The 23009-nt window shown below is 41.7% G+C and overlaps 1 protein-coding gene across 1 annotated transcript in view; it reads left to right on the plus strand.

Moving 5' to 3' along the window:
• The window catches only part of VWA8 (von Willebrand factor A domain containing 8), a 298398-nt gene that overhangs the window by 178681 nt on the left and 96708 nt on the right, over positions 1 to 23009 (plus strand). Inside the window, exons 22-28 of the mRNA XM_080917170.1 lie at positions 2185 to 2260; positions 4032 to 4167; positions 6098 to 6217; positions 7967 to 8172; positions 10042 to 10193; positions 21039 to 21147; positions 22737 to 22875. Of these exons, the coding sequence (XP_080773296.1) occupies positions 2185 to 2260; positions 4032 to 4167; positions 6098 to 6217; positions 7967 to 8172; positions 10042 to 10193; positions 21039 to 21147; positions 22737 to 22875 (938 nt within the window). The remainder of the gene's footprint in view (positions 1 to 2184; positions 2261 to 4031; positions 4168 to 6097; positions 6218 to 7966; positions 8173 to 10041; positions 10194 to 21038; positions 21148 to 22736; positions 22876 to 23009) is intronic.

Raw genomic sequence — 23009 nt, forward strand, 5'->3', positions numbered from 1 at the left:
AGCACAAGAGAGCAGACACTGGCTTTATCCTGAAATAACTTTATTTCTCCTATAGCCAGGCTCACTGAAAGTCACGTTTCCCATTTGCCTTTATCTCCACTGCAGTCACCTTTGGAGGGCATATGATTTGTGCTAATTTCCTAAAAAAATATTATTATCATTATTATTATTATTATTATTATTATTATTAAATAATAATAATGATAAAACCAAGACAACAGAAAGGCAAAAAACAAAACTATGTTTTCTTGCTTTGGGCACTAAACCTTTAATGAAATCTAACTTGACAAGTTGCATACTATCAGATTTCAAACATTATAGAGCAGTTTCATTGGCCTTTTTAAAATTAGAGTTCACCTGAAGTTGACAGATCATGAGGTGCTGTGAAGCACTGTTTCTGCAGAAGCTGGCTTTCCTTCCCACTGACAGTGATGCAAGGGTTTCTTGTTCCTTTTCGGTGCTGGAAGGTGTCAAGTTGTTGCCCTTAAAAGATGTGAGAGCCGAGGTGAGAAATCCATTATGTTGCTATAAAAAACTGTGTGAACAAGTATTTTTCCTTTTCCCACCCACCAGCTCCTCTAGTGCTAGAATATTCATAGTGGATTTAAGTCGGCTAATGGAACTTTGTCCTTAATTTATTCAAAACTGAAAATTAATTTGTCATCAAAAGACAGTATAAAGTATGACAGACAGCGAAGGTATAAAAACGGATATATTGCCACAGACCCCAATATCTCACAAAAAACATGTTGAAAAGCACTAATAAATTACCAGAATGTTTTTACGCAGTTCTTTACATTTAGTGGGACATTTAATTTGATTTTTAGTAAACACAAAACCATGATTCTTCAGATATATTCTTGGTAAAGTAGAGGAACAATCAAGTCTGGGGACAAACCATCATCCCACAATGCCATGATCGTGGAAGCTTGGGAGGTCAGGATAGTGATGCGCCACACCCAGTGGCCTAACTCAAGAAACCCATTACCTGTCAGAGAACCCTTTCTAACAAGGTGTACGTGAGACAGGAAGTCTAAAATGGTAAAGATGCATGATTATATCACCCATGGCCTGTTCTAGCCCTGCTATGTGAAGACATTGATGGAGAGTTACAAAATGCAGTGGGAAATCTAGATGCAGCTCATCTGGAATAAAAGATGGACATAAACTATCAGCTCTGAGTGTTGTGACTAGTCACCACAAGTACTTAGTGAGACAGACCTAAAGATCATTTGGAGCATACCTTACCTCCGAGATGCATGCTGCAAATTTCTAAGTCTGCAGTGAAGTGCAGAGTCAAGGTCTGAAGCTCACAGTGCCGGCAGCGTCCTGTACATAGTAGATGCTCATCTGGAGCTTCCTTGTTTACTTTGAATAAATAGGGTTTTTTGAAAGGTAATTTGTACTTTAACAGGTACTGGTTACAGTTTATTTCATGTTATTTCATTGTGTAGCATGGTCAGATTAGCCATAGGATTTTTTTTATTTTTAAAATACCATGTGTACAGAAAGTAAAGGCATAAAATTGCTTGCAGCACTGCATACAGGTTTGGCAAAAAACATCCACAGGTGATAGTAACTTTCCAGCTCATCAGAAAAGAGACTCAGAGAATAGATAACTCAGTGCTGACACTTTTCAACACTGAGACTTGGCAGCCAGATGAATAGTAAAAGAATAGCCTCAAATGAAAAAACAGTATGGTACAGGCCTTGGATTTTATCTCGACATCTTCAAGATGCTATGAAGTGATTGTGTTCTTCCAGCAGCATTATAGTCTGACCTTTGTCCCAGTGGCAGAATGGGTGGGGTGTGCGTGTTCACCTGATGGCCAGGGTGGCAAACTTGACATCAGAATTAGGAATAATATAAGCATTTTTTGTAAGATGTAGTAGTCTAAACATACTTCTAAATAGTCTACTCATCCTCAGGTAATCATTTTGAGCAGTGAGATACCACAGATAAGATTATTGGAGGAAATGGAACTGATTTGGACACTATATTGATTTACAAACCACTTAGACTTATGTTGTCAACGGAATTCTGTTGTTGGCTGCACTTTTACTCATTTTTCATGGGAAAAATCAAGATGATGAACTAATTCAGAGATTTACTCGATGATTTATTTATTCATGCTCAAACATTGTTTATTTTTGTGCTGACTGAAATGTTTGGTTTGACTTTAGGGACACCACAGTGCAGTCTCTGACTCTTCAGCCCTCAGTTAAAGATGGACTGATTCTGTATGAAGACTCACCTCTGGTCAGTAAGCTGATGAGAACAATATTTTAAAGTATGTTTTGCTTGAAACTGTATCTCAGCCTATGGACGGGTTAATTGTCTGATTGGAGCAGGTGTTCGTTTTAGATGCACATGTCTATGTCATTGGAGCACAAGCATGTGTCATTTTAGATGCGCATTTCTATCAGAATGACACTATTGGGAAAGTACTATTCTCTTACTCCACTCTCTCCCGAGCAAGAGGCAGGACTGAGGCCAGTCCTCTGATTATTCTGTGAGGTTGTTTTTAAGTCTGCTGTTGTTGTAAACTAACAAAACATTAACTCAGTGTTTGGGGAACCTTAGAGGATCCAGCTCCCACTCCAAACTAAAATCCAAGCCTGGCCACAATGCTGCTCAGCAGGCAGCCATCACAGGGCTGCTGTTGGCCAGGCCCTAAGGCTAGGGACTTAGAGGTCTGTGCCAGGAGTCTCCAAGGTTGAGCTCAACTCTTCTTTGAGAAGAGATGTGTTGGGAAGGAGCCAAATGTTGTCCTTTTTTCCTTTTAAATTTATCGTAAATTAAAAAAAAAAAATCTTACCAAGTCTTTGAGACTAGAGTATGAAATTTTGTGATAAAAGGAAGCATCTTAAGGCAGTGGTGGCACACACCTTCAATACCAGCACTCAGAAGGCAGAGGCAGGCAGATCTCTGAGCTCAAGGCTAGTCTGGTCTACAGAGTAAGTTCCTGGACAGCCAGGGCTACCAAGAAACTCTGTCTAGGGAAACCCTGTCTCCAAAACCTAAAATCAAAACAAAAAAGGTGGGGAGCATCCTTTATCCGTTTGCATTTAAAATGATAAGTTAACACTGTGCAGTCAGAACAAGTTATGATATGTCTACTCTGTTATAGGTAATTAGCATCCCTTTTGGGAAGGAATCTTAGGTTTATGCAGAAGTGCATAGGTTATCTCCTGTCTGTCTCCTTAAAGGCACAAGGAGAGACAGGACGAGGTGGGTCAGGCCAACAGCTCCCATCTTCCTTCTCTGGCCCCGCTGCATGGTTACTTAAGGCCAAACACGCTTGCCTGCCTTTCTCCTGCCTGTGCAAACATCGATAGACTACACCTTTCTACAAGACCAGTCTAATACATTTTTACTGTATTTTTCCACACCTGCTTCAGTTTTCCAGAGTAAGTCTGTTTTGTGTATTCTGCCAAGTTCAGTGTCCTGCACACTAGCCCAGTGCTCATTTTCTTAATGTCAGAACTCACACATGGGTAGTTATGCCCATTACTTGGTGAGGTGAGGTGCTTATTTCCTGCTCTGGCAACTCATCCCTTAGTGGAAGAAACCCATCCTCCCTTCCTGTGCCTTTCCTTCCATCTGCTGTCCTAGACTGCATAGGCTCTCCATGTTCACTCTTCGGCGAGTGCTGTTTGACCATTGATTCTCTTTGCCTTGAGCACCCACCTCCTCTGAGCTATTGAACTGTGACAGTGTTTGAAGATCCAGGAAAGCACACAGTGACTATTGTGTCAGACTCCTCCCAGCTCTGTGGCCCTTCATCTGCTTCTTATACTCAAGTGTCCCTATTGTAGGGCGTGCGACGTTGGCAACGATTCCAGCCTGAGAGGAAGCTGCAGAGCTTGCCGCTGTGCTCAGTTATGGTGATGCTTCCGTTGCTGACTGAGGGTAGTGTCCCTGCAGCTTCCCAGCAGCTCTGGCAGGTTCAAGGCAGTGAGCAATGAGCTGTTAGTGACGATTACTCTGGTTCTTTCCTTGATTATGATACGTTTTCTCTCTTCAAAAGGTGAAAGCAGTAAAATTGGGTCATATTCTAGTAGTAGACGAGGCAGACAAAGCCCCAACAAATGTGACCTGTATTTTGAAAACTCTGGTAGAAAATGGAGAGATGATTCTAGCGGACGGAAGACGCATTGTTGCAGGTGAGTACTAAAAAGCAACCTTTTCCTTATCGTGTGTCAGTTTTTTTCTCTGTGCTGTGACTACCGTGTTGTGTGATGCTAAGAATAGCATCTGAGCTTCAGTCATGGGGTCACATGCTCTGTTGCTGGACACCATCCACAGCCCTCGTTTCCCTTTTCTATAACCAGTCTCTGAAAACAAGACCGGTCAGCCCTGTTCTTTTCTATTCTGAAAATGTCAACCTTGGACCTTTATACTAAGTTTTCATATGTTTTGTGTGATTCCATTATCAAATTGATGTCTGGAAATTTTTAGAAACACTAGCATGTTTCTCTTGCTCACAAAATTTATTTCATATTATTGACTCAGTACATGTAAAAATCACCAATTGGGCTGGAAGGATAGCTCAGTGGTTAAGAGTACTTACTACTCTTCCAAAGCGTCCAGAAACCATTCCCTGCGCCCCATGTTCACTCACACCTCTAACTCTAGTTCCAGGCAATTCCAGGTGTCCTCTGGCCTCCTCTGGCACCAGGCACACAAGTGCTGCACACGTGCAGGAAAAATGCGAGACACATTTTAAAGTTCACTGCGTGCTTTGTTTCATTTGTGTGTGTGTGCGTTTATGATATATATATATATATAACCTGATATATATATATATATATATATATATATATATATATATATATATATATATATATATATATATATATATATATATATCAGGAAGAGGTTACTTTCTGCCTTCGGTTTGATTTCCTTCCTACCCAAACACACATCCTTTTTGCAGTTATTGCTGAAAAAGAAATGATGATAAATTAATCTCATCAGTGTTATCTTTGTTTGAATTTCTGTTCCTGTCATAAAGCAGTGTAATCACAAGAAGCTTTGGGGGAAAAGGTTTATTTCAGCTTAGAGTTCACAGCTCACAACTCTGAGGTCACACTCCATCACTGAAGGAAGTCAGAGCAGGAACTCAAGGTGGGAACCTAGAGCCAGGAGCTGAAGTTGAGATCATTGGGGTTGGGGGATGGCTGACTGGCTTGTGCTCTTCTGTGCACCCAGGTACCCCCAACCCCAGCCTAGGGTAGCATTACCCACAGTGGGCTGAGTCTTCATATCACTCACTAACACAGAAAATGACTCATAGACTTTTCTACAGGCATTCTTACCCGGGCATAGTCTCAGTAAAGGTTTCCGCTTTCCAGGTGAACTACCGTGTGCTAAGCTGACCAAAACAAAACAAAACCTAGCCATCACAAGTATATATAACTGCAAGACAATGTAAATTTGCAAATACAGTGCAAGATTCTATTTTTAGGTTTTTTTTCTTTCTGTCTCCTGAAAGACTTGAAAATTTATAACTAGCCATGGAAAATACATAGCCAGTACCATAAAACCTTCCATGTGTGAAGAGCACACATGGAGGGCTCTGCTGGAAAGCTCAGCATCACAGAGGCAGTCCTCTTTGACGCTGCTGGTGCATGGTCCCTACTCCAGCCTCTGCTTAGCACCAGTGACAGCATTTTAACATTTCTCTTTCACAGTTCATGAAAAGTGAGAATTTGCCCTAGCGTGAGTATTGTCCCTTGACAGAATCCCTCAGACTCAGAGAATAGACCTCAGGCTGCTCCCTTGCTCTGGAGCTCACAGCACGACAAGGACAGTGCACCAAGAAAGGAGAAGGGGCTATCGAGACAAAGCAGTGGTCAGGCGCTGGCTGGGCCTGGCCCTCTGTGTGTCCTCTGAGTTGGAAGGCTGGCTCAGAAGTAGAACATAATAAGTTTCAAGCTCTAGTGAGTTCTAAACAGCGTTCCCCTGGTGTTCCAGATCGAAGCAGGGCACTTACCGCGCTGACCATATGTCCTACCAGTCCTGTGGATGACATCTGAATTGGGAGCCCCTGTTTTGAGGAGAATTTCACAAACTACCCATTTTGTTTTTCAGATGCAGCTAATGTGGATGGAAGAGAGAACATTATCGTGATTCATCCTGACTTTAGGATGGTGGTTCTGGCCAACAGGCCTGGCTTCCCTTTCTTGGGCAATGATTTCTTTGGAACTTTAGGTAAAAACAGTGACTGTAAGGATAGCAGTGGTGGTTTCAGTCGCAGTGCCGTAGTGGCTGCTGGTACTCTCCATGGCGTGTCTCTGTCCTAGCCGCGTGGGGAGGGGAGCTTTTGATACAAACAGGAGTTACTTTTCTGAGATCACTTAGCTATTGGGTTGGGGAGCTGCGCTTTGTGTCCAATCTGGCTTAGCCCCTTTTAAGCAGCTGTACTCTACTTTGTTGTTTAATGCTACACAATGAGCAGCTACTAGTGTCTGCTTCTGTCACCTCCTCTAAGGGAAACTGAGTTATACTGAGTAGAGAGGCCCCGAGGATGCCGCGTCATCACCGTCATTCATGAAGGAGGATTCCTCTGCTCTGGAATCTTACACACAGTACAAAGCAAACCTATGCTCCTGTTAAGATCTTGATCTGGCAGGTCACATAGGATTTGTCCCCATGGTTCACCTAAATAGCCTTCTAAGTACAAGGACAGTCGGTACAGCATTGTGTATAGTACCTAGAATGGAAACAACTGCGTGTCTCCAGAGGAGCCAAGATGAAGGAATTCTTGTGTACCACACAGTAGAGAAATGTCAGTGATACTAGCATGTTGAAGTGAGTCCTCAGAATAGTAACTGAAAATAAGTGGTGGAAATGAGGACGGGGTCTGCGCACGCCGGAAGGGACGGCTGTGTACTGTAGGCTCGCTCACACGATTTAGGTCGTTTGCATTTAGATTCCCGAATTCCTGCCGCTGTTACAGATGTGCTCGTGAGAACGCTGCAGAGCAGGCCTATAGTTGGCTCTAGTATGGACAGGTAGACGTTCTTCCCAGGACCAGACCCTCACAGCTGCTCTCACCCAAGGCCGCCTTTCTCACACTCACTCCAAGGCTACACTGATGCTCAGTGTCTCTCCGGCTCTCCTGCCTCACCCTTCCCTGTGCCAGGTATCCTTGCTTGAGCTGAATCCACCACCTAGCGTTGTTGAAAACAGCCTCATTTTGTTGGCTTTTGCCCTCTCAGGGAAGCCCACACAACTGCCCTCTCCCACCTCTAGTGGTACCACCATGGACCATACTAACTTATCACCCTTGTAACAGAATGTAAACTGCCCAAGGATGGGGATGTTTTAAGTCATTAATATCTACTACCTAGAGCTGTACCTCATATATGGTATCTGAAAGATGTTTAGTAATTATTTTGTGACTGTCTAATAGAAGGACCAAGTACCTTTTACATTCAGGATAACTTTCATTTTTAAGAGAAAAACAAAACAGCTGTCCTGCATGTTTGTATTTGGAAATGTCAGTCTGAGATGAAGCCTGAAGCTGTGCTATTACTTTAAATATACACAGGCACTCTTACACACACACACACACACACACACACACACACACACACACACAATAGCTGTGCGTCTAAGTGCTTCCTGAGTCGAAATAAGGTCTCGTTGCTGCTGGCCTAGACTGAGCCATTCCCACTGGTTTGCCAGGGATCTGTGTGTGTTAGTATCTCCCAGGAAGCATGTATTCAGATATCACATACATTTGAATAGAAATAAACTCATGCAGAGCAAACCATACATTGATTAGTTTTCTTCTGGTTCAGGCATTTTCTTTCTTCCTTGTACAGTCCTATTATTAGATGGGCTTTCTGAGATTTGCTGAGCAACTGTGGCTCTTTAAACCACAATTGCAATTTGTTCTGCAGCCTTATCATGGATTGACTGCTCACTGAATGGGATTCTCCATCTTTTCTGCAGGTGACATTTTCAGCTGTCATGCCATTGACAACCCCAAGCCCCATTCAGAGCTTGCGATGCTCAAACAGTATGGCCCAAATGTGCCTGAACCCATCCTTCAGAAGCTCGTGATGGCCTTTGGAGAGCTGAGGAACTTGGCTGACCAAGGGGTTATCAACTATCCTTATTCCACCAGAGAAGTTGTCAACATTGTCAAACACTTGCAGGTGCGGGAAACTCCCGTGTCTTCCAGACTGTACAGTTTGTCACTGGTGCTTCCACTCTACGTCAGGTCAGCCAGGCAACCTGATGTAATGCGTACATAAGCTAAGTAATAAAGCTAAAAGACCAGCAGATGTTCTCACTTCAGTCTTTGAGCTGTTGTTTGTGCTTTGAGCATTACCAATCAGCTAAGTGTGTGTGTGTGTGTGTGTGTGTGTGTAGGAAATATAAATGACACGAAGTAGAAAGTAGAACACGATCTAACAGACATTATATTAAAAGAATGTTTGTCAAGATCGGTAGGAGGTCAAGAGAATAAAATTCCTGTGATCATATACAATGTATAATCCACTTGATAAAGAAAAGGAAAAACATGTAAATTCTATATAGCAAATAATGAGCACTAGACCACAGCCACAGCCTGTGACTCCTCCCAGAAAACCTTTCGAAGGAAATAGGTTGCTGGGAGGTAAGAGAGGGAGGGGTTTTCAAGTGAGCAACGCTTCTGTCTCAGAGGAAGGGATTCCATTACCAAAGAGCAGCTCATGAGAATGGAGGAGATTTTAAATGATTATATCCATTAAAAATATAATTGTGCAAAATGACAAATAGGTCAGTTCATATACTTTAATTATACTACAACATATACACATATAGAAATACTGCATTCTATCCTGAAGTCTGAAAAAATGATTTGAAAAATGTATTTTTATTATATATTATGTTTTATGTATAATATATATTCATTATATATCTGTTTTATTTTGTGTGTGTGTGTGTGTAATAGATTTGTATAGGAATAAAAAGAAAAGCTTGTTCTTTGTACAAGGCCTTGCTAAGTTCCACACACTAGCTTGGATGCTCCAAAAAGAAAGGAGAGCCTCAGTAGAGGAACCACCAGCACACGTCTAGCTGTGATGGCTCCTGCCTTCTTAGTTCTGTATTCCAGGGAGCAGTAGGCAGCTCCGTGCTCCATTTCCTGTCCTTAAGTTCTCTTCCCCCTCCTTGTGCCTTTATCTTTTTTTTCCCATTTATTCATAGACTGGGGGTGTTCCAGACATGACTGTGTTGACATTCAACATGTTATTTAGCTGGTTTGTTTAACTTGGTCAATCTGGTACACCCAAATTACTTTTGATTTAGAGTCTAGAACAATGAGTTTTATTACAGATTTTCAGACACGCATGGCACGTGCCTCACTCTGTCCACTCCTCCTCCTCAGCTAATATTGCTTCCCTTCTATCCAAATTGTTCCCTCTGCTGTGTGTGTGTGTGCATAGTTTAAACTACCTGTCCATGTAAGAGAGACCATGATGTTCTCTTTCCCTTGCTCTCCTTTGTCCCCCTTTAAACTCTGTCCTCACCACTCAGAGCCCCTTTCCACTTGCATGTTCTCTTTGTGCTTGTTCAGAATCCACCTGAGAGAGACACAGCATGCTTGTCTCTGCTTCTGGCTTACATCATGTCTCATGATCTCCAGCTCTTTCCTGCAAGTGGCGCAACTGTTTTCCTTATGGGTGCATGAAACCTTGATGTGTGTACATACAACATATTAATCCAGTCATCTTTCAGCAGACTAGTCTGCTTTATGTCTTTGCTGGTGAATAGTGCAGCCGTAAGCAGGTTGAAGAAGCCAACAGAGGGTCTGAACAGCCACCTACACCTAAGATGCACAGTAGAAATGGAGGGGGCTGCATTCCTTCTTCTCAGTCACTGCTGAACATAAGTGTGTTTGTTTTCTTACTGTCTGGTTATCGGACACAGCTAATGTGTTTCTGCTGAAGTTTATTAGTGTGCTGTTGCTCTGTCAGTTACAAATCTTTATAATGATGTATGCCTTAGCTCATATATAATGAAGACTTTTTTTCATACAGAAATTTCCCACTGAAGGCCTCTCCAGTGTGGTCCGGAATGTATTTGACTTTGATTCTTACAACAACGACATGAGGGAGATTTTGATGAACACTTTGCACAAATATGGGATCCCCATTGGAGCAAAGCCTACCAATGTGCAGCTGGCAAAGGAGTAAGGAAACCCCCTGTTGATATAATCTTGAGCATTGTTCTCATTGTTCTTCTGACTCTTAGACATTGATAGTTCCTAATCTACCGTAGACACTACTAAGCTGACTTGGTGTGGGCAACCCTCCAAGAGTAGTGTTCTTCAAATGCTACTGTTTGCTGGCTGGTTCTCAGTTAAGTAGCATCATTTATATTCCTGTAAATTAAAGATTTCAGGTTTTATGACTATCCCACGAATAGATGTAACACAGTCAAATAAAGGGAAATATTTGTTTCTTTACCAGTCTCTGTCCTTTTGTTGGGTGACTGTGGGTCTCGTTATTTCGTAATCCAGTGCGACTCAGCGCACAGACGTGAGAACTGCACAGAGTGAAGTGGCCTTGCCAAGATGCTTTGTTTGTGACACATAGGCAGAGCTGAGGGCACTGACTTTTAGCTTTATCGATGAGAGAGGTAGCGAGAAACATCAGGGCTGGCAACCCACCTTTTATATGCTCAAACCAAATGTGTTATTGGCCAGATGGTAGTTGGCATTTTTGTCTATAAAATGTAGGTTATCATAAAGTCACATGAAACAGCCACTGTTCTTAAGGGAAATTACTAGACCTTATTCTCTTATGATAGGCATTATTTAGAATGATGTTAGGTTTAAATCAGTGATTAGTCTAGCAATATATGTTTTCCTAAGTCTACATATCATCATTCTTTGAAGTAATTATAGTAGAGGCCAAGAAAATTAAATTACTAACATACCAAGAATTTCTCAAAGAGAAACAAATATTTCCCTTCTGTGGTAAAATCAGACAATGGTGTTAGACACTCTGAGTGTACTGGTTTGTGTTACTGATGATTAATTTTCTTTCAGGAATTGTGAGTGGGAGTCAGTTGCTTATGCTTACGTTTTTCTAAACTATACTATTTTTGTGATTGGCTAGCAGTCCATACAGGCATTTTGAACAATGTAATTCCTTGAGTACAACATCTTGTATATTGGAAAGTTGAGAACATGCCTCTAATGTACAAGCTTCTGTTACTCTCTTGCCTTTATTTTCTCTCTTTCTTTTCACTTGGCAATGTGATGGTTTAATCACTGATGACAAACTTATGTTATTAGGCTTCGAGCTCTGTGGAACAAGTAGGTTTGAATTGCAGTATTTCTTGTTGTATTCGTTATTGGTGTAAGATGTATTAGTTTGGCACATGAATTATAAGAAAATTGCTGACAGGTTTTTTGGGGAAGGAATGCAGAATAATGGCATGACTTTTTTTTTCCTACGAAGGGCTGAGGCTTCTACTTTTTGGTCTTTCTTTTTTTGAGCTTCATATGGTCTGTGAGTTGTTTTCTTGGATATTTAGAGTTTTCTGGGGCTAGTATCCAATTATCAGTGACTGCATATTATGTCTGTTCTTTTGTGACTGGGTTATCTCACTCAGTATATTCTATAGACACATCCATTTTCCTAGGAATTTTATAAAGTCATTGTTTCTGATAGCTGAGTAGTACTCCATTGTGTAAATATACCACAATTTTTGTATTTATTCATCTACTGAAGAACATCTTGGTTCTTTCCAGGTTCTGGCTATTATAAATAAGGCTGCTATGAACATGGTGGAGCATGTGTCCTTATTGTATGTTGGAGCATCTTTGGGGTATATGCTTAGGAGTGGAATAGCTGGGTCTTCAGGTAGTACTATGTCCAATTTTCTGAGGAACCGCCAGACTGATTTCCAGAGTGGTTGTATCAGTTTACAACCCACCAACAGTGGAGAAGTGTTCCTCTTTCTCTGCATCCTCGCCAGCATCTGCTGTCACCTGAGTTTTCGATCTTAGCCATTCTGACTGGTGTGAGGTGGAATCTAAGGGTTGTTTTGATTTGCATTTTTCTGATTACTAGGGATGTCGAGCACTTCCTTAGATGCTTCTCAGTCATTTGATATTCCTCAATTGAGAATTCTTTGTTTAGCTCTGTACCCCATTTTTTAATAGGATTGTTTGATTCTCTGGAGTCTGACTTCTTGAGTTCTTTGTATATATTGGATATTAGGCCTCGGTCAGATGTGAAATTTATCAAGATCTTTCCCCAATCTGCTGGCTTGCCGTTTTGTTTTCTTGACAGTGTCCTTAGCCTTACAGAAACTTTGCAATTTCATTAAGTCCCATTTGTAGAAACTTGGTTTTAGAGCACGAGCCATTGGTGTGCTGTTTAGGAAATTTTCCCCTGTGCCTATGTGTTCTAAGGTTTTCCCTACTTTTTCTTCTAATAGTTTCAGTGTACCTGGTTTAATGTGGAGATCTTTGATCCACTTGCACTTGATGGCCTGACATCTTGTTGCCATGCTTGGTCAGAGGAAAAGACAGGTGGATTTCTGTGAGTTCGAGGACAGCCTCGTCTACAAAGTGAGTTGTAGGGTAGCCCAGACTATGTAGAAAGACCCCATCTCAAAAATTTAAAAAAAAAAAAAAAAGCTAAAGAGGAAAAATGCTTACCTAAAGTCACATGGCAAGTTGGAGTTAAACACAGATATGATAAAGTGTATAAAATTCTGTCTAGCTATGTGAATAAGTTTATTATAAAGAAAACTAATGTTTGTACTTGGGCCTCAAAAATTCAAGCCTCCAAATACTCCTGGTGTCAAGCTTTCACATGGGAGCTCTGGCCTTGACCAGTACAGCATTTCCCCTACTAGAGAGTAATTGGGACACTAGATGCATAACTTTTAAAGTATTGGATTTCCATTCCTAAGGGAGAAGGGTAAAAATGCTCCAAGTACTTTAATATTTTTCCATAAATAAACCTTCTTGGTAACGCCTGTTACTTCTCTTTTTACGTAATTAACCATCATCCTGGTTGGATGGGAGCAGAATTACACTGACTCTAGAACATGCGGTCACAGCTACACTGAAGACTCAGAGACCTGCTTGTATTTACCTCTTGACTGCTGGGATTGAAAGTATAGACCACTACATCCAGCTATCTCCTTTTTGAATGATGAATTAAATCCAGTCAATGTTGTCCATGTTTATAAATGTGCAAACACCCATTTGACCTATCAGTAGCTATAGGAGAATTTTCTCTCCTTTGCTCCTAATTACTCCTTGGGTGGTGTGGAGTCTTATGAGTTTCTACCCCACCCACCCACACTGGGATTTTTGGGTGGCTTGGTCTTGTACAGGTAAGCTTAACTCTGAATTCATAGGTACAGTGGCTAGGTCATGTCCAAACAACTTTTACATTCTTCTCACCTCTTCCTCTGGGGGTGTCTGAGCTTTGGTGGTGCGGGCTGTGGCTTGGGGATGTTGATAAAGATGCTCCACTCACGGCAGAGCACATGCTGTCACTCGTCCCCAGCACGGTAGCCAGGCACATCTCCACAGTCTGCTTTGTCGTCTCACTGCACCGCAGGATTAGCTGCACAGCTGTTTTGGTTTGATCCTTTATTGGAATGGGGAAAAATAGTTAAATGTTCCCTGTCTACAGAGAAGTTTTGAGATGTGTAGGTCTTACACAGCTTCACATCATTATTCTTAATCCTTTAAGCTTTTGGAAGTGAGGCTTTATAAACATGTCACCTGGTCATATAGAACACCGTTATAAACACCTGTTTAGGCCACTTTCACACTTGCTTACAAGTGGTCTGCACCCTTTGCTGAGATTCTTCTAAGTGAAGGAAACATAAGATGTAGTCAGAACACATTGGGGAAGATTTGCCAGTTGCAGATTGCCTCTGAGAAAGCAAATAGGTGAAAATACCAACCATTCATTCTCTCACTGAGCAGACACTTTCCGAGTGCTGCTGGGGGAGGGGTTACGGCGCCACGTGGGAGCAAGAGCTCCAAAGGTGAAGAGACTCTGTTGTCTTAAGTAGGTCACAAAAACCGAGAAAGTCGAGAACAAGTGCTGTTTGTCAGTAGCTGTCTGTCAGTCTGTCAGTGGGGAAAGGCATTTGTCCTCAGGGTGAGTCCGGGAGAGTGAGGACGCTGAGCTGTGCAGTATTACTCTTTGTGCTTGGACACGTGCAGGAGGGAGAACAACTCAAGCAGAAAAATTTAATAAGTTTTAAAATTAATTTCATTTCTCATAAGCCTGCTGGAGAGTTGCGTGGAGGCCGAGGACAGTTTGCTATCATGAGTCAGTTTTCTCCTTCAACCATGTCCTGGGAATCAAAGTCAGGTCATAGACAAGAACCTTTACTCCACTGTGGGTGCATTCTGAGGTGCAAGTACTCTGGGAGTGGCAGGGCGAGGGGATGGGTGCAGGGTAGTGAGGCTGAGGAGAGAAAGCCATGTGTATCTGTATGGCAGGGGCGCTTTTCATTTTAGAAAAGTAATGAAATGGACCACAGTGGACCCGAGCATAGGAAGGCACTGGGAAGCAGTCAGGAGTCACTGTGGATGATGGAGGACCTAGCTATCTGTGGCAAGATGGAAAAGAGAAGACATTGAAAGAAGGAGGGGACCAATCAGTGGACCCTAAGTGAACTCCCACTAATTAGATAAAGCCTGAACCCTACTCAACAAATCACCAGTCAGCTAAATCAGAAACATGTGCTGCTGATGTCTTACCTTCCATGGCTCTATTCTCAGGTGGGTTGTTTGTGGGTCTGTCCTGTGGGAAATTCAGGAAGTTTCCACATTGCCAGTGAAGGTGGCTAGAGTTTCACTCCTAAACATTCTTGGAGATGATTAGAAAAGGAAAGAACACAAGGTCTGAAACCACGAAGATGTAGTTGCTAGAACAGATGACAGAGAAAAAGAAGGCATTTTCTTTCCAGAATTTGAAGATAGGTGAAGGAAAATTTAAAGCCAGCCTCCAGACCTGTAGCCTGGTAGTGGCCTCCAGGAGAAAGGCAGTCAGAGACAGCTCAAACTGTCAGCATCTGCTTTGGCTGGAAGGCAGGATGGCTGCCCTGACACTGCAGGGTCATTCTGGAGAGCAGGAGGTGTGTTAGGAAGTGCCAGCCAAATATAACAGCTCTCCCAAATCCTCCCTTCCTGCTAATCCAGATGTCTGTGTTTCTGTGACCTCGGCAGCTTCTGGGTGGCAGAGGTATACCTTATACATGAAACTAATGACTAAACACAGAGTCAGGAATACAGAAGAAAATACAAAAGCCCACTCACATACATACTGTGTTCAACAAAACAATGTAAAGTTGCCAGGGACTTGTGAACGGTAGGGAAGGAGATTTTAAAGTTCCCAGCAAAGGCTACCACTGGGAATTTGTAGTAGTACCCATCACTGCTAAGTGTGTAGTAGTACCTAGTACCCATCACCGGAGTGTGTAAGGGTGTATGGGGGTGGGGTGGGTCTTACAGTATAGCCCTGCCTTAACTTCCTAAGTGCTAAGATCATAGGCATATGCCACCATTTTAGTGCTGAGCTTTTGCTTTATGAAGTTAAAAACAAACAAACAAACAAACAAACAAAAAAAGACTTCACAGATTCATTTCTAATCTGTTCTCTCCAAAACTCATGTTTTCTCTACTCTCTTAAAGTTACCAACTCTGTAAAACTTTTCAGAGTTTTATACATGTAAATTTGTATGAAAACCCAGAAGGGCAAAAGATTGATTTCTTTTCCCAGAATGAAATTAGAGGAGAAACTCAAAGGCAAATAATATTTGGATTTGGCTTTAAAAGAGGGAGCTCCGAGTTGAGTGTGACGGTGCGCGTGGCAATCCCAGCACTTGGGAAGTTGAGGCAGTAAGACTGGGACTTAAGGTCATCCCCTGCCCCATGATGAGTTCAAAGCTAGCTAGCTCCATGACACCTGATCTCAAAGGAAGAGGCAGTGGCAGGGGGGATGGAAATGGCATTAAGATACACCTGTTTAGGGAATAGCAAAAAGTAGGTCAAGGTAAGGCTGAGTCACAGGGTGGCCTGGAGCACAAGGGGGAAAGAGTCAAGTGGGAAATGTTGGTCAGAAACAGTCTGTGAACGTGCCGTGAACTCACTGTTGTATCTCAAGATGGCAGGCCGGAGGGAGACCAGTAAAATTGGAGACGCTCTCTTTCTCCTTGAAGATGTTAGTCATTGTTGAGTTTCTGAGATGGTGAAACTACCCTGAAGGGTTCCATTATTCCCATAAACATTTGTAGTTCTTGTGGTAAGAAAATGGCTTAGGAATTGTTGATAGTAGGTATGCCAGCAACTTCCAGTTGCATAATGGCCCTAGAAAGATTGAAATCTTCATGTGTTTTCTTTCAGACTCCAGAAATAGTGTTGGCAAAAGTTCAGAGGAGGTAGAAATTTGCCAGAACATGTGCTTTAAAAACCCAACCCCCTCTTTTTGGAGGTTTTCCTGAGACAGCTCTCATGTGTACTTCAGATGATATTACCTAACTGCTGGCCATATGCGTTGTGTTACAGCTTGTCTGTGTGTGTATTTTTTAAAGCAAATCCTTTCCTTTCTCTAACATGCTCCAAGTACTATAATTTGACCCAAGTCATAACTTTGATATGCACCTTTCTCTTATTCAGAACTCTCAGTCCTAGATCTTTTTTGCTGCTTCCACAAGGGATTAGGAAAGATCACAACATGTGTACTAAAATACATCATTGTTATAAAACACATAAATTCACAATGACACTGAAAATTAAAAGTGACTCTATTTATAGGCCTTGAGCTCACCTCCCCCTTAAAATCAAACCCAGACATCATTGCAGCGAGGACATTAACACAGTTCAACAGCAGTGACATAATCTTAAAATCATGGAAAATGTTGTTGTGTCAATCAAATCAAACATAAAAACTTAAATCTGGCCAGAGTTGGATGCCTCATTTCAGTAAAATGGAGGGGAAAAGGGCCTTTTTGCTAACTGCTTATCCCCCAACTCTCCAACCCATTCCACAGCCACCATTTTGTTGATTATTCCAGAACTCTCTCATACCTTAAGCAATGCTTCATCATTCCTCTGACTGCTAATACTGAAGGGAGGAAGGGAGGGACCTTCATGGGAAATAAATGGGGACCTATGGTTTCCTAACTATTGTCAGGGTCCAGGAGCAATCAGGGCACAGGACGGGGTAGGTGGGCAACTTTAGGCCACCTGCCAACGCGTCCTTCAGCATTGCTGACATTGTCAATAGAAGAACACCGTGGTTGCATGGCTCTGGGTGCAGTCTGTGTGGGATATCTAATGGTCCATCCCATACTCTGCTGGTCAAACAGCCAAGGCTAGTTTTTCTGACAACGAGTTGGGTTGTAAGTTCCATGACTGTTACTTAGAATGAGTTGGCAACTGAATAAGCAGATTTATGCATTGACCATACAGTCTGAGAAAGTTTTCCTTTCCTCAAATGGATGGATTCAGTTTTCTTACTCAGCACTTTAATATTATTTATAAAATCATTTGTGGTGGTGTTTTCAAATGCTTGGTATCAAGCCAAGAGCCTTGCTGTGTTAGGCAAGCAACTGTATCCAAAGACCTCTATGCATTTCTTATGCTGTGTTACTTTTACTAAGTTCTCTGGCTGTAACTCCTCAAGATGTGTAAATTTTGACCTCACATAAGTGGAATTATTTAGAGTTTCTTTATTCTTTAAGAAAGAATGCCTCTTGACCAAGGAACCCATCCGATTGATAGGTCCAGATATTATCATTCTGATTGATCAGTTTCAGTTGGGAAGCACCAAGGCAATCCAAGCCCTTTAAACTGTACTATCAATTCTGGCCTCTGTGACTATCACAGGCTCTCCAAGCCATTAAAACCTTACAGGCCAGTCCTTTCTTTAGAAGTGACACAATTGACACTGAGACATTAGCTGGCACACAGTTTACAATTTTGCATAGGTAGTTAATAAAGAACAAGGACATCTACCAATACAGTGCTGAGAAAGAAGTTACTGTATCTCCTTATGCTTCTCCTTTCATATTTGGAGACCAGTGAACTTAGGAGAACAACTAAAGAGAGCGGGGAAGATCCCCCTCTAAGAGATCTGCTCTGTTAATGCAGAAACAGGTCGTATTACATTATTTTAAAAACGCATCGTACTTATATAATAAATAAATATTTAAAGGGGTCGGGGGCTGGAGAGATGGCTCAGTGGATGAGAGCACTGAATGCTCTTCTAGAGGTCCTGAGTTCAATTTCCAGCAACCACATGGTGACTCACAACCATCTGTAATGAGATCTGATGCCCTCTTCTGGTGTGTCTGAAGACAGCTGCAGTGTACTTATATAATAAATAAATAAATCTTAAAACACACACACACACACACACACACACATCATAGTCTTTTAATTTAGCATGGCCCCAGACACCTCCCACTCTCAATCAAAGTCATGGTCTGGGTACTGAAAATGTATTTTATTATTTTGCTGAGATTTATCTGAATATTTTTATTGATGTGTATGAGGAAGGTTGGCCATGGAGGTCAGAAAGGGCATTGGATTCCCTAGAGCTGAAGTTAGAGGTTATTGCCAAGGCAAGATGGGTCCTAACTCTGGTCCCTAGTAAGGGCAGCACGTGTTCTTCACTTCTGTGTCATCTTGGTTCCTTAAAATGTATGTCAGATAACGTATTCCAGTGTCTGTTTTAACAAGTGTGACATGGAGTCACATGCCTGAGAAGACACTCATTACAAGGACCCGTCCTTCCTCTCAAGTTTCAACGGTCAAAAAGCATACTCAGCCAGAGCGTTTAGTTCCTCGTCTTATACAAAGAGCAATCAAAGCTATATAGTTTTACTACACGCATGGAAATGCATATCAGACTATGTAACTTTACTGAAAACAAAATCACTTGTCAGTAAAGATATGTGCTGTATAAATGGTCACCATACTCATCCTGAGCATGTTTTGAGTTTTGGCCACATAGAGACCTTTGACCTCTGCGTCTTGCTGTTGCTGCAGTAGATGATGAATAAGAAATGTAGCTAAGCAAAAATGGCAGACCCTGGTCCCAGGTTGTAAAGATTCAAGTGAAAAGATTTTCTATTAAGAAGGGGAAACCTTATTCTCAGGTTTACCTGACAACTTATTCTTTGTCGCTGCCACATTTGCTTTAGTATAGGACTCGCTTTACTTAAAACTTGCTTAAGCCAAATGCATTGCATGCCTGTAAGTCTAGCTCTTGGGAGGCAGAGGTTGAAGGAATGGCACAAGTTACATAGTGTCTCCTAAGTCAGCCAGGGCTATACATAAGATCCTGTGTCAAAAAACAAAGGAAAATTTGCCCTAGCAGGGTAGAGCGTGGCACCATAGGGTGTTAGAAGACCAGGGCAGTCATTTTAAGGCCAAACTGATCTACATAGAGATATCCTGTCTCAAAACAACCCAAAATTTGTATTTCTTTTTTTTTTAATTGGATATTTTCTTTACTTATATTTCAAATGTTATCCCCTTTCCTGGTTTTCCCTTTGGAATCCCTCATCTCCTCCCCCCTGCCTCCAGGGGAGTGTTCCCCACCCACCCACTCCCTCCCACCTCCCTGCCCTGGCATTCCCCTACACTAGGGCATTGAGGGCTAAGGGCCTCTCCTCTTCTTGATGCCCAAGGCCATCCCCTGCTACCTATGTGGCTGGAGCCATGGGTACCAACATGTGCACTCCTTGTTTGGCCACCCAGTCTCTGGGAGCTCTGGGGGATCAGGTTGACTGACATTGTTGTGCTTCCTATGGGGCTGAAAACCCTGTCAGCTCCTTCAGTCTTTCTTCCAATTCCTCCATTGGGGCCCTGTTTTCATTCCTTTGGTTGGTTAAGAGCATCCACCTCTGTATTTGTCAAGCTCTGGCAGAGCCTCTCAGGAGACAGCTATATCAGGCACCTGTCAGCATGCACTTCTTGGCATCCACATTATTGTCTGAGTTTGGTGACTGTATATGGGATGGATCCCTGGGTGGGGCCATATTTCTTTCAATATATCAAATAGAAAGCAGTTCCATCAGAAGTCAAGGTAGTAGCTTCCGAGGTAGCAATGAAGTGTGGTCTCCAGGGAGTTCTGGGTCCTGGTATTAATTACTGGTTACATGGGTATATTTGGTGCTAGGTGACACATTTATGTGAATATGTCTGTTATGCATTTTACAAATTAATAGCTAAAGTACGGTCTGTGGGCTTTGTTCTTTACAACCTCCCACCAGGGATCTAACACTAGTGTACTTTGGTTATTACTTGATTCACAATGTAAAAGAACAGACTGAAAGTGAAAATGAATTGCTACCATTTCCTTTAAGCCTTCCTATACTCTGCCGGGAATCTGCATGTAAAGTTACTCACTTTGTGTCAACTGTGGGAAATGTGTTAGCCTTAAGAACAGTTGTCATTAAGGTGAAGTGGGATACGCTCTTATTTTCTGAGCATCTAAGGTGGGGTGTCTTTCTCATCCTAATGTCCTAATGTACGTTTTAAACATGATGTTATAGACTGCATTCTAAGTGAGTTATGGAGCCATACAAAGTATTCTTCATATGTATGTGTGCTCCTGGTGATAACTGGCAGACATGTTTCCCACTGGCTGCTTTTATTCCAACTCAACACAAGCTAAAGTCATCTGAGAGGGGGGACCTCAATTGAGAAAATGCCTCCATGAGATCAAGCTGTCTACAAGCCTGTAAGGCATTAAAATTAGTGATTGGGGGGGCAGTGTGGGGGGCAGCCCATGGTGAATGGGGCCATCCTTTGACTGGTGGTCCTGGTTTATATAAGAAAGCAGTACCCTTCTGTGGCCTCTGCATCAGCTCCTGCCTCAAGGTTCCTGCCCTGTTTAAGTTCCTGGTGTCCTTTGATGATGAACAATGATATTGGAGTGTTAACAAACAAACCCTTTCCTCCATCAAAGTAGTAGTAACTCTACAACACTTAATAACAGGGAAAATACTAACTCTTTCAAATCATCCTTGACAGGTTTCCACTACCAGAAAAGACGTTCATGGGCTACTGGATAATTGGACAGACAGGAAATGGAATGCAAAAGGTCTTGTGTCCAGCTGAAACACTTCACTTTGACATAAAGGTTGTTGTCCTTATTTTTTCTCTTAACATTGAGTCTAACAAGCTTTTTGACTCTTCTGCTGATATGGTCCATATAGTCCGAGGAATGACTCACTGGTTGGTTGGCTTTTTCGCTTCTGTGCCAACTTAAAGTTCAATCTGACCTCCAAGGAATCCAATGTAGGCAGTTGCTATTGGCCAAACAGAACTTCTAAGAACTGATCTTTGTTTCAGGACAATCAACTGAGTATATTGTTTATTTCCCTTACAGAGTTACTCTGTGATATTTGTCTTTATGTATGCTAGGGAGATTAAATTGTTTCCCTGTTCCCATTTTACCCATACATTGTCGACATTGTCTTCCTGAGAAAAGGGAAGGATCACTCATCATTAGTTATCATCAAAATCAGTCTAAGCATTTCAGGTAGAAAGAGTTCCCCTCTGCATGTTAGGAGCTGATGTTGGGGATCACAGTAAAATCACTGTTCTAAAAGAAATGTTTTTTCTGTCTGTTACTATCCCCACTGCTGGGATCCACACGGACAGCAGAGTCAGCAGAGCTAACGTGTAAATGGCCAAAAGTATATATGGTAGATTTTGCGGTCTATAAAAATTCTGTTGTAGCAACAAAATTCTGTCATTGTGACACAGTGACCAGTGATGGCCTTACATAAACAAAAGGATGTTTTTTTTTCTCTTCCGCTAAAGCTGTATTTAGAAAATTAAGGAGTGATTTGTCAGTCCCTTCAGGAGCATACTTTTCTCATTTGTCAGAGCCTCTTGTCAGAGCTGTCCCTTTCTTCTACCCTGCCCCCCAAATGTCACCTAAGTGTGATCAGAATGCCCAAGTCACTTCCAGAAGTGGTTTTTCAAAGTTTTAAGAGGGATACAGTTTGGCTCTTCAGTCCCCAAGGTACGATATATATAGGAAAGGAGATGGATGCCAGCATTTAGCCCAAATATCTTGATTAATTAAGGACTGTAGGGCATGCAAGTCATTGAAATCTTAGTTGTACCGTAGGATTCTTCCAGGAAGTCATAGTTAGCTACCCAGAACTGATAAGCATAGTATTAAGTTAGTTCCTTTACTTATATTGAATAGTCATACAACCATATATGAAACATTCTGCCTTTTATCAAGTAGCACTAATGATTATCAGTCATTTGGGAGGGGGTTATTTTGTCTTTTTTTTTAAACATTTAATTTAAAAGATCCACTTAAGCCATTACATTTCAGTATAAAGATTTCACAGTCTTTCTTTACAATAGAAATGTACTAGACCCCGGTTTGTTAACTTATATTATTTTGCTGGTTTGAGCAACTCTGGGCCTTTTTCTATTTGGAGGTCAAAATTGGTTCTTGATTTAGGAAGAAATGTAGTTATAAGAAATCATATAGACATGGTAAACTTCATTAAAATAAAAGAAAGAAAGGTAATGAGCTACAGCATGAGAAAGCACTCATGAAGGTATATATGGCATTATATAGGTTTAAGTACCATGCCAAATGATAGAGTATGTAAAGATATTAAATATGGACATACTGTATTTTGGAAGACCTGTTTTAGTGACTACCCAACTGTCTTCACTAAGACTGTGGCTTTGTTATAGGGTCCAGTACTTGTGAACATAGAAAAGTTCCCAATAGAAAAACATGAAGCGAGAGTCCTAAACTTTACTGAAGAATGTACTTCTTGGAGGTTTCCAGTGGATGAAGTTAATTTAATCTGTGACATCGCTGTATCACATGGTATGTCCATTGATTCTTTTGAGCTTTTTCTCCTGCGCTATTTTAAAATCAGAGGGATTACAATAATGTTGAGGCATCAAGAACTCTGAGAGAGGCACAGTCGGTGACGTGGTGGATCCAGATAGCAATTATAT

This window comes from Micromys minutus (assembly GCF_963924665.1).
Source record: "Micromys minutus genome assembly, chromosome: 5".
Taxonomy (NCBI): domain Eukaryota; kingdom Metazoa; phylum Chordata; class Mammalia; order Rodentia; family Muridae; genus Micromys; species Micromys minutus.